Source organism: Conger conger, chromosome 11 (assembly GCF_963514075.1).
Source record: "Conger conger chromosome 11, fConCon1.1, whole genome shotgun sequence".
Taxonomy (NCBI): domain Eukaryota; kingdom Metazoa; phylum Chordata; class Actinopteri; order Anguilliformes; family Congridae; genus Conger; species Conger conger.
The window spans coordinates 14,041,921-14,054,310 of record NC_083770.1 but is presented as its reverse complement, the minus strand read 5'-3'; the positions used below and the strand labels follow the sequence as shown (position 1 = coordinate 14,054,310).

General features: G+C 45.0%; 1 protein-coding gene across 2 annotated transcripts; it reads right to left on the bottom strand.

Annotated features, from left to right (window-relative positions):
- Positions 1–725: 725 nt before the first annotated feature.
- fxn (frataxin) lies at positions 726–12,060 on the bottom strand. 2 transcript variants are annotated; one of them, XM_061259423.1, is made up of 7 exons: positions 11,856–12,060; positions 11,411–11,509; positions 11,076–11,164; positions 8,690–8,810; positions 2,079–2,176; positions 1,860–1,915; positions 726–1,577 (listed from the first exon to the last, which is right to left on the bottom strand). In XM_061259423.1, exons 1-7 carry the CDS (start codon positions 11,979–11,981, stop codon positions 1,450–1,452), a joined length of 717 nt encoding a protein of 238 aa, XP_061115407.1. In that variant the 5' UTR covers positions 11,982–12,060; the 3' UTR covers positions 726–1,449. The 2 variants fall into 2 exon arrangements, with proteins under 2 accessions (XP_061115407.1, XP_061115408.1); XM_061259424.1 differs by lacking the exon at positions 1,860–1,915 and having other exon boundaries at positions 11,856–12,053.
- Between the last annotated feature and the right edge of the window lie 330 nt (positions 12,061–12,390).

The window sequence follows — 12,390 nt, the reverse complement described above, 5'->3', positions numbered from 1 at the left end:
ATGTTCTCTTGTCGAATGTTACACCCGAGTTTCTTTGCATAGGGTCCTGTCTGGCCTAATTCGAGGAAAAGCCGGTTCTACCAGCTTTAATAATGTCCCTCTGTTAGGAGTTCCAGAATAACATCCAGTTGCTTGCCTCAAAGGCAGGCTACGTAGGCAGAGCGTTATTGGTGATATCATATCCAGTGTCGAGACCACATGTTCCCATAGAAACTAGGCTAAATCTTGAAAAAGTGTTTTATTTCAGTAGGACCATACTGTATGAGTGGGCGTGAGTTCCAAGATATAAGAATAGCCTACAATTAAGTGTCTGGCCAACTCCGTACATTACCACTAAATCAAACACGACCAAACAGGCAAAAAAATAGCACATTTCCCTGAATGAAGAAAAGGGGCCGTGTGCCCTTTTTTCGTATTTATTAGTTGCCTATGTTCTTATTAAAGTTAGCCGTTGGCCAACATGTTCCAGTTTAACAGAGCCTGTGCTTATCAGCGCACTCAAAGCCCCTTGCGACCGTGAACCTTGCCTTGTCATTAGGACTAATTACTTATGTGCGCAATAGAACGCGCATCACACTGGAAAATGTGATTAAGAAACTAATTATTTTTGTGACCGGGGCGCTTTCAATGTCGTAAATAACACTTATGCTACATTAAATGTAGATAATTTAATTGGGAATATTGGTTTTTATTTTCATTTCAAATATGTACAAATATGACCAAAGGACAGTCTCATAAATGCTTTAATATTTCATGATTTCCACCACGAAGCCATTCATAAAAGTTTAAATAAAACCGAAAACGACCATTTGCTACATATAAAATGTCGGAATATACATTGAGGATGAAACAAGAATAAACTTTGGAAATAAAATCTCTTTGCAATTAATCTGTGGAGTAGCTACTCAGGTCCGCGCTAATATGGTGCTCGCGGTATGAAGAATGTAGAGGATATATACCGCGGCTCTCTATCGTTCACACCACGCACGGCAACTCAAGAAACATTAACAGTCAGTGCGACACAAGGTTGTAAATCACCGTTTCTTTACTGTTGCTTAATTGTTGTATATTTTGTGAATTATACAGCGAATGATAGACCTCTTGTTGTTACAAGTCAACGATGACAGAAAAAGTAATCGGAAACCCTACACCGTAAAATGATTAACGCCTTTATTCTGCGCATAAAACCTCACGCGACTCCCCTGGATGAACAAGCTAATGGTCCGTGTAATATCGCTGCTATATGGATCGATTACATACGTTAATTATCCACGGCACATTACAATTCTAGCTCGTTTTAGCCATTGTTTATCAATACAGCTGTTCATACTCTCACAGAAACTGTTTGTTCAGCTTCGACGTTGTTTTTTCATTCACTGGCATCGTCAGAAAGCTCATCTTTATATGGAAGAATTGCTTTTTTTCTGCCTCCTTCCAATTAGGAATGAATCAAGTTCGACAGGTCCATTTTGGTGTTAAAAATGGCGGAGAACTCTCGAGAGAGGAGGTCGTGTAGGCAGTTTCCGTCGTGCGAGTATACCCAACGTTCGCCCGTCCAGTCGTAGCGCTTTGGCCCACTGTAAAGAGAAAAGGTCAAGGTAAGCCCTATATATTGACTAAAGAAAACAAGCTTAAATGTCTTGTACTATAAAAATGAACTAACACATATTTCAGGAAAAAATGCAGATGGAAAATGTGTCAGAAAACACACCATCTCAAACTTCAGTCCTGGAGGGCTACAACATCTGCTGGTCTTTGTGATTTTCTTTCAAAGAGCATCCAGTTGGAAGTCTTGGAAACAAGATGCCTGGATTCTTTAGCTAATTGATCACCTGATGCGCATAAGTGCGCGAACTCACCAAAATCCAGCAGACACTGCAGCCCTTCTTTCACCTGATGCTTAGAGCAAGGACAGCTGAAATAAAAATAGCAAAAACCCTAACCGAGTCAAGACTTCAAATGAGTTAACTGAGAAGTAAAGGGCAGGAGTACGTTACTTCAGAGTGCTCGGATTTTAAAAATGGAGACATCCATCCAAATTTTCTATCCATCCATTTTGCGGGACAGCCTCCACATACCTGGTCGGGGAGGAGAGCCAAATCTGCCGGTTTGGCGTCTGCTTGTTGATGACGTAAGTGCCGTGGTCTCCGCCCACTTTCACCGTCACAACTCCACTCTGCCGGGAGGAAACATGCGCACACGCACAGAAAGGGCCTCTTACTGTACACTGCTGGGCTGGTAACCATATAGTGAGAAACATCCCATCCACAAATAGGCAAAAATAAATAATAATCTTTTCTTTTCTTTTTCCCTCAATTCAAATTTGAATGAATCTTGGATGAGTGCGTCAGGAGTGAGGACTGGGCCATTTTCTTTTTACACACAGTAAGCAGTCCACTGCCGCGTACAGGCCGTCACTCTGCTCTTGTTCTACCTCGCAATTCACAGGCCGCATCTGCTCATAACCTCAGAGAGCACGTTAAACAAATTTAACAACGTCCCGTTTCCGTTATTCTGCAACGCTGCTTATGAATACCCCAATAGCAGACACTGACGGCTCAATCAAGCTCGACTGACAATGGCCATGCTGACGCAGCAAAAAAACAACAACATTACGGCATGTGCGTTCACATCGGCTCGAGTTTGAGTTTAGGTAAGTCTTGTAGTTTCCCCGTCCAGCCCGTTAATTTCTGATTTCTTCTTCATAACGACGTTAAGTGTGACGGCAGTCCCAGTTATGCAGAGCACGTCTTCCACTCATTTTACAGCGTGGAGAACGCTGGCTGCCGTCCGAACCAGTTCCAATCTATTTCGGTTTCCCTAATAAATAACCCGAAAACTGTACTTCCGGTAACCGAGCCCTTCGGGACACTCCCGCTAAATTAATGTATCTTTTTTCACGCAATTTACATTTCCACTGCCATCGCCCATGGCTGCCTCCCCACCCTGTGATTAAAGCCATTAAGCCATTAATTACAATCCATTTCCCCGTTAAAAGCAGATTATGTAAAAAAGAGTGGGGGAAAAAAAAGACCAGGACTAAGCTTCTGCACTCAAACAGTTTGGCGAACGGGACCTTTGTAACCGGGCAACCGGGCAGGGTCACAGGGTCAACTCCCAGCTGGGTCGCCACTTGCTGTGCCGCTGACAAAACTGCGCAGCTAAAAATAAACGCACACAAACAAAACCAGCTGCAAGTGGTTTACAGACAAACACCGCAATGCCGTTGCGTAACAGTGCCTTTTTTAAAAAGAAGACGATTAAGCGCAGGGCGGCTTAGCTAGCTTCCATCGTCAAACAGTGTCTATGTGCAGAGCCGGAGCCTTTCGTGAACTTCAGCCACCTCACTGAAATGGCACTGCAGTTCTCTCCACCAGGGACTTTACCAGAAGCATTTTGGTTACGACTGCCTTTCCTCAACCGCGATGTGTCACTGCCAGCCTGTGGCATCTAGCCAACAATCAGGCTCAGCCGTTCCTCCACTCACATGAAGGAGAATCCAGCCACCCAGTATCCTCACACGTGATTGGCTACAATAGCAGGGGGCTTCACCATACTTCTTTAAAGGTACAATAGGTAAGATTTTTGTGTTAAAACATTGTTACAAGACCATTGTAAATTCATTAATTATCCTAACCCGTTTATCCTGAACAGGGTCGCAGGGGTGCTGGAGCCCAGCATACATTGGGCGAAAGGCAGGAATACACCCTGGACAGGTCGCCAGTCCATCACAGGGCACACACGCCATTCACTCACACACTCATAGCTACGGGCAATTTAGACTCTCCAATCAGCCTAACCTGCATGTCTTTGGACTGTGGGAGGAAACCGGAGTGCCCGGAGGAAACCCACGCAAACACGGGGAGAACATGCAAACTCCACAAAGAGAGGCCCCGGCCGACCGGGATTCTAACCCAGGACCTCCTTGCTGTGAGGCGGTAGTGCTACCAACCATTGTAGCACAGTCCTATAATTGAAAAATCATTGACATGTTGACCCACCCTCTGCCTGTGTTTATAGTCCTTAAATTCGGGTTTCAAAGTGTGCATTTGTTGTCAAATGTACTGTCAAATGTATCAAAACATTGTACAGCTGTACAGCAATTAAAGCTCATTGGTTGAAAAATGGTCCCAACTGCCACAGACAATGGCATTCTGGGGGCTTATTCTGATTGTTTGTGTCACTGCCCAAATTGCACAAACTGTGTACTATTGCTTATTATCCAAGCGAAGACTACGTATCCAGTTATAAAACAATACCAGTTTGTTATAGGTAGTGACAAGCAAATTAGCTGAAGTTAGCTTGAAGAATTTACAAATATCCACTTACGATAAAATATAGGCAATATGAACATAGTAGCGACTGCACAAGTGTTGTGCTTCAGGTTGATATTTGTACATTCAGGAAGCTAACTAGTAATTGCTAATTTGCTTGTTATAACGAACTAGTATTGTTTTCTAAATAAGCAATAGTATAGAGTTTCAATGATCGCTTGTCTGGAGTGCAATTTGGGCAGCTTCACGTTCCTTTTGTACATGTTCAATAATCCGTAAACCTTTATTTTTCTCAAACTGCAAGTTGCAGTTGCATCGTTTGTGGTAGGCTATCATATCTTAGTTATATAGCCAGCTAGTTATGCAGCCAAATAACTTGCTTGCTCACAATACAGATGGTTAGCTAAAGTGAAAACTATAAAGAGTGTTGTATAGCACACCAAAGTCAAGATCTCAACTGTTCAGCGAACATTTTCTTACTAGAACACTAGGAAAAGACGGCAGGCTGTGTTGCGTTTGTCACGGTCAGCCTTCCAAAACCGCGCACGAGAAAACTGAACTGTATAATAACTTTATATTATGCGTAATATTCATAGACTGTGGGAAGCATAAACAGTGTTGTGGTTTGAGGTTGTCTCTTGTTGCAATTCCTCTCTTGACCGTTAGGAGTCCGAAATGACCTATTGTGCCTTTAAAGGAAAATGTAGTGAAGCAAGCCCTGGGCTGGTCTCCAGGGGGCGCTAGCTGCTGGTTACAGTTTTGTACAGGAAGCACAACAGGGTGAAGAGCAGCTGTATTATAATTAAGTATGAAGTTTAATTAATTTGTTTTCAAATATGCTTTTTATAAGACAGCACCTTTTCCACTGAGCGATTAAAAAAACTGCAGGAGCATTAATCCCCCGCCCCCCTTTCCCCAGGCCACTGACAGTGTCCTGTCTGCTGCTATGGCCACAGCGTGATCATGCCACACCTCCACAACGGTCCCTTTTTCGGGCGCAGCTTCGCCACCGAGGCCGCAGTGACGGGGCGGAGCCCGGTCAGGTCATCACACACCGTCACCCACAAACCAGCTGTCAATCACTCCGGCTCCACCCCCCAGATGACGGGACGGCTTGACTTTCCAAACGGGCAGAATCTGAGGTGCAGACAGTCAAACGCCCGTGACAGAAATGACACCGGGTGGGCTTTTTTTCCCCCCCACATTCGCTCAATCGTACCTCAGACATCTCCTCGACTCCTCATCTCCATGCGCTCGATATGCACGCAGGCAGAGTGCGCTAAAGTCAGCTTTATATGGCTGATGCTCTCTCGGCTGTGGCACCGGCCCGCGGATGTCACACAGCCTTAACGCCCCAGGAAGCACAGCGACCTCGTCCGTTCGCAGTGCCGTCAGACGGTGGGGAGAGAAGTGGGCCACCAGAGGCCCCCTGTAGCTGCCTCGGGCCGAGGCTCCAGAGATGGGGACGAGCTAACGAGCGCCGCTTTCACACCAGACCTGGGTGCAAATAGTATTCATTTTGCATTCGAATACTTGTTTTGCTAGTTTGCCTCAGCACCTGCGCTGCTCGGCTGAGAGAGTTGCAGAAATGAAGACCCAGCGTTAGGGGCCGCGGTGGCGCAACAGGCCAAGACGCAGCAGACTTGCGGTTGCAGTTCGCTGCACACCGGGGACCGTGGTTTGATTCCCGGTCCTGCCAAAAGCCAAGTTTGGCCGGTTCACGTGGAGCAGCATAATTGGCTCGCTGCTCCAGAGGGAGGGGCTTGGCAGGGTTAGCTGATCGGCGCACAATAAAGCACCTCGGGCGCCTTGGAATCACAGACACCAGTATGAGACCTAATTTTCCTTGCAAACTAGTTCATTTTGTTGGGTCCTCTGCCAGCCACTGAGAGCCGATGTCTATTGAACTTCCTTGGGAGCCCTTTCCAGGGCTTGTTGGGGTGGGCAACCCACTTTGCCGAACCAGAAAACGAGCTGCTATTTTTGGGGCCCATTTGCACATACGCGTATTTAACCCTTTCAGTACCAAGTATGCCATTCAGCGCTCAAGCGCAAATATCGACCTTATACCTTTTCAACCAATCAAAATGACTGCTATTCTGAGCCCCTATTAAAACCATACTAAATTCTCAACTTTCTAAATTTTCTCAACCGAAGCCAAAACCCCTTGGGATTTGGGTGGAGCCCCTTCATATTGGGCATGGGACTGAAAGGGTTAATTACCAGCGCAGAATCGGGACAGAAATCGATCCTGAAACGGGGCTGAAATGGACAACAGACCTCGCCCCCAGGACACGGCAGCACCGGAAAGCCTCAGGCTGCTACTCTGCGATTGATCTCAGAGAACATGCCGGACTGCCACACGCACACGTGTATTAGACACATTAGCAGCAGCACGCGCTAACTGTCTTATTTGTTCGTCCTTTCTCTCCTCCTTTCCTGGCTGCGACGAGCATGTCTCTGTCACCGCTCTAGCGGCACAGCTCTCCACACTACGCATACGCCAGTCAGCAGCGAGGTCACAGCCTGGGCCTTCACACAGAACACGCACGCCAGTCAGCAGCGAGGTCACAACCTGGGCCTTCACACAGAACACGTACGCCAGTCAGCAGCGAGGTCACAACCTGGGCCTTCACACAGAACACGTACGCCAGTCAGCAGCGAGGTCACAACCTGGGCCTTCACACAGAACACGTACGCCAGTCAGCAGAGAGGTCACAGCCTGGGCCTTCACACAGAACACGTACGCCAGTCAGCAGCGAGGTCACAACCTGGGCCTTCACACAGAACACGTACGCCAGTCAGCAGCGAGGTCACAACCTGGGCCTTCACACAGAACAGAAGCAGGTTGAAGCTTAGCCGTTTTTTCACATTTACACACACACACTTGCTTCCCTGACCAGTTACAACTGCCAGTACTTTCACAGGAAGAGACAACAGCGCCACCTGCAGACGTTTTGAGATATAATTAAGTTACATAAAGGTACTGATGATTATTATAATTATTCCACTTAAGTCTATTATGTTTCTGTAAGCACTGTTATAATTATAGCATTTGCTTCAGTTCACTGGTTCAAGTGCACACTTGTTTTTCACACTTTCTAAATGTACTTGTTCTACATACATATGATATACACTGGCAATACTGAATCAATGCATTTTAACAGAAACACAGTGCCCCCCCCCCCCCCCCCCCGCCAGCCAATGACAGCCGTCTATTGATTAGGTGTTTACTGCCCGGAGCGTGTCACTGATGAGTCATCGCACCGAACGCGATCATTTCATTACACCACCGCGCGGCTTGGAACCAAAGTTTACAACTACAAGCACGCACACGCGATGCAAAAATGAATGCATCGATCGTCTTCTGCTGTATTTAGCTGTAATGTATTACGTCATCGTTCATTAAAGAAATGATTAAACACACACGTTTCATTGTGCTTAACGTTATTCTGAGAGAGTCTCTAAATATTTAATCCTTTTTTTCCCCCAAGAAAAAATACTAAAAAATATGAAATTAAAATGAAAACACTTTAAATATACACTCATTGTTGCATTCAGTTTCTTATGGAATTATTGAATGCAATAAGTGGTGCTGGATTCCCTGATTACTGTAAAGCGTTTTGAGAGTGAGAAGAAGCACTATATAAATGCAATTAATTATTATTATTATTATTATTATTATTATTATTATTATTATCTGTCATGAACATTTTATTTCCTGCTGCAGTTGCCTGAAATCATGTAGGGGAACAATATAGTTCAAACAATATAACTTACAATTAGTTTGAAACGATGTGAAAATAACTGAAATGATAAATTATTTGCTGTAAAGGTCAATTCTGCCTAAAACACCTATGAAGACTGAGGTGTGCTTGTGATCGAGATCTAAACTAAATCAACAGCGACCCCTAGTGGACAGAACACCATAATTATTTGGACAGTGACACATTTTGTTATTTTGGTTCTGTAATCTAGCACTTTGCGTTTGAAAGGATAATGACAATGAGGTTGAAGTGCAGTCTGTCAGCTTTAATTTGAGGGTATTTTATCCATATCAGATAACCATTCAGAAATGACAGCACCTTTTCTATTTACTTGTAGTACTTATTTTAAGGTACTACAAGTATTTGTTGAATTGGCTTTGTGTTTCTGCAGGCAGGTGTATTCATTTGTATTAGTGAATGCAGAAGAGAGCATATTTGTCTTCATCGATGATGTGAATGCAGAGAGAAGTCATTCTAAACAGTTCATCCGATATGGATAAATATACCCTCAAATTAAAACCGACAGTCTGCACTTCAACCTCATTGTCATTGTATCCTTTCAGACTTAAAGTGCTAGAGTACAGTATCAAAATAACAAAATGGTGGCCTTTGGGCCATTACAACCAGTATGAAAAAAGATTTACTTACGGAATAAGTCACATCAAAGTCTGAAGACATATTGGGCTGCTCCATCAGATCTTCAAAATAGTCTGTCAGGGCATCCAGTGTTTCATCTACCAGTTTCTCAAAGACAGCCTCCGACATCTCGCTGGCAAATTCAGGGCATAATGTCAGAGGAACTGCAGTGGAGCAGAGTTTAGTCTGCACCGTGGTTTTACTAAAGCACAGGTGTCAAACTCCAGTCCTGGAGGGCCGCAGTGTCTGCTGGTTTAACTCCAGTCCTGGAGGGCCGCAGTGTCTGCAGGTTTAACTCCAGTCCTGGAGGGCCGCAGTGTCTGCAGGTTTAACTCCAGTCCTGGAGGGCCGCAGTGTCTGCTGGTTTAACTCCAGTCCTGGAGGGCCGCAGTGTCTGCAGGTTTAACACCAGTCCTGGAGGGCTGCAGTGTCTGCTGGTTTAACTCCAGTCCTGGAGGGCCGCAGTGTCTGCAGGTTTTCGGGTTGTTCTCAGCACCTGTGGTTCCATTCAAGTCATCGATTGGCTAATTGACTTAATTGTCAGCTGATTGAAAGGAAACCACAAAAAACTGCAGACACTGCAGCCCCCAGGGAATTGAGTCTGACATCCCTGTACTAAAGCTTTGATCTAACATAGTAAGGTCCCGCAAATATATTTGTACTACAGAGTAGACTAACCAGAAGATCGACTTGCATTCCTTTTGCCTACCTCTTTCCACGTCTACAGGAAACTGACCAATATTTATGTACCTAGACTTCCCACTAATGTACACTAGATCCCTTGGCCCTGTTATTACTGCTCATGGTCTGTCCTACCACTGCTATGCTGACGATACCCAACTCCGACACACAGGTTTCAGCCTGCATCTCTGCTTGCCTGAGTGACATCCCGAGCTGGATGGACAACCACCATCTAAAGCTCAACCCAGGTAAGACTGAAATGATCTTCATTCCTGCTCGAACCTCTCCCCATCTGGATCTCTCCATTTCCCTCAGGCAGGGGTCGGCAACCCTGGTCCTGGAGAGCCACAGGGTGTGGTTCGTCTCCACCTTAAAATAAGCAACCGATTCAGACCCAAGAAACCAGGTGAGGTGAGTTAACTGTGTAATCAACGGCTTTCATTGATCAATTAATGCCAAGTAACAACGAAAGCCAGCACACCCTGTGGCTCTCAAGGACCTGGGTTGCTGACCCCTGCCCTAGGGGATACCACACTGACGCCATCACCCTGTGCAAGGAACCTCGGTGTGGTGATGGACAATAGACAGTCCCTCTCCGAGAACATTGCGGCAGTGACCCGGTCATGCAGGTTCTTCCTATGCAACATACGGAGAATCCGCCCCTTTCTCACCCCCTACTCGACCCAGCTCCTGGTCCAAGCGATGGTTTTGACCCACCTGGACTACTGCAATTCTCCACTAGCTGCCTGTCATGACATGCATCAAATTCAAAACATTGGTGCTAGCTTTCCAAGCAGTTAAGGGGTCAGCCCTAGCTTACCTCCAAAAGATCATCAGACCCTACACGCCTGCCAGACCTCTTCATTCGGCCACCACAGGACGCTTGGTGCCTCCCCCTCTCCGCACTTCCACCTTCCTCTCACGACTACTGTCTGTTCTGGCTCCACGGTGGTGGAACAAACTCCCCATGGAGGTCAGAACAGCAGAGTCTCTCACCACCTCTTCAACTGCACCTCTCCCACTGCACCTCTCCCTACCTCCCTGTAAACCTTAACTGTTGTTGTTGTCTTTACTTGTGTTATTACACTAGGATGATACCTTTGCTAGTTTTGTTTGGCATGGTAAGATGTTTATTCATATATTTGCATGCTGCGGTATTAAAAAAAAGAATAATAATCTGATAATGAAATAGATCCTATTCCTTATCTTTGTTGTACTGTTAGCAGTTGAAATTGTACTTCCCTCTAGGGTCTTTCAGCGCACTTATCCCTGGTTATGGGTATGCACTTTGCACTGTGTTGTACGTCGCTTGCGATAAGAGCATCTGCCAACCTGTTAGTCGACCATCTGGTTAGCCCACGTCTAATACACGTAGAACCTGGAAGACCATTATAATCTGTGCTCAATTGTGGTCTTATTTATTATGGACTAGCTGGCTATAAGGAACTTTACTCACTATTAGGAACAACTAGAAACTTTTACTTTTTGAAGTAGTTATAGGTTAATTTATCAAGCGTCACTCTCCTACTGGCCTACACCGGTATTTGCAAGTTATGTCATCCTAATATGCAACACAGCTTGGTGAATGAAGTAGAGGCTGGTTGGGAAACTGTATACAGACATTATTCAGAAGATAGTTGTAATGACTCGTCAAACGGACTACGAGGTTAAACACCGTTGGTCTGAATCACTTCCAATAGACAATCACACACTTCACCTCGCCAGGGATGCTTGCTCAGCAGGTGTCGATGTTGTAACATGGATATTTCTCCGTAGTGACAGCATCTCTTGTCCTGCATAGAGCAACTGAAAGTGCAGGGTATTACAAATACGCATAGCGAAATAACTTTAAGGCAACGTAAAATTGTATGTGTCAAAGCTTTAACGCTTTGTGTCGATTTAATGTGTGAAGGCAACGCTACTGGAATTGCTGGATGGAAATCTTGATGACATGCTGTTATTCCATCAGCAGATAGGAAGTACGATGGAGTACCCATCGTACAATGTCCATCTCATCGTTAGCAAATGAATTCTGCAAATAACTAGCTTTACCTTAAGGTGTTCCATGATTTTGGGGGAGGATACTGATGTCGTCGATTCTCCATTTCGTGAAGAAACAGTTGACAGATACTTCCGGGCCACAATGTGCTTCTAGTAGGTTAATGATACGCAATGACAGTAAAAAGAATCAGGCATGGAATTATGCTGAAGTCAGAGATTACAAAACGCAGCTCGCTAGTGTAACCTGGCTGAAACAAACATTTTATCACGAAATGCTGTCCTATGATAATGGCAACGCCCAGCTGCTGACTAGCAATTTATAACAGCGTGCTCATGAGACTAGTTCGCTAATTATCCAGGCAAATGTAATGAATTTTCATCTGGAATAACGTTATATAATTAGCGTGCTAGCTAGTTTGGTACGTTAGCTAGCACACATTCACTTTCACTATTTTCACTTAGGCGGCAAACGAGCTAAACGCTTAGATATACTCACGTTATGCGATTGAAAATTGCCCCTGGTAGAGCTGGCATGAATAGCTTCACATTTTGGTGTACGTCTCAGATTACGAAGAAACTGATAAATAACGTTTCTCTTAGTTGTCAACCTTGACATGTTCATGCGTAGCTATCATACAACTGCCCTCCGGTTTGTTGTAGTGAGCTTCTTCGTGGATGTCTGATTGAAGTAAGTAATGAGTAGACATATGGGTCTTTACCGCCACCTACAGTACTGGAGTGCGGACAAGAAAATGTTTTCACGACATGGGTAATTTATTCCTGTGGTGGTTGCAGCACAGTATTGCACTTGATCACATCTTTACTGTATGCATGTATTTATGTTGTTCATGAAATGTACATGATTGTTCTGGCTTCAGTGATTTGGAGAGACCAAACTCTTCACTGATCAGTAGACCTAGAGCATAGGGCGGTCTGTAGCGTTGTGGTTAAGGCAAATGACTGGGATACGCAAGGTCGGTGTCTCAATCCCCGGTGTAGGCACAATATGATCCGCACAGCCGTTGGGCACC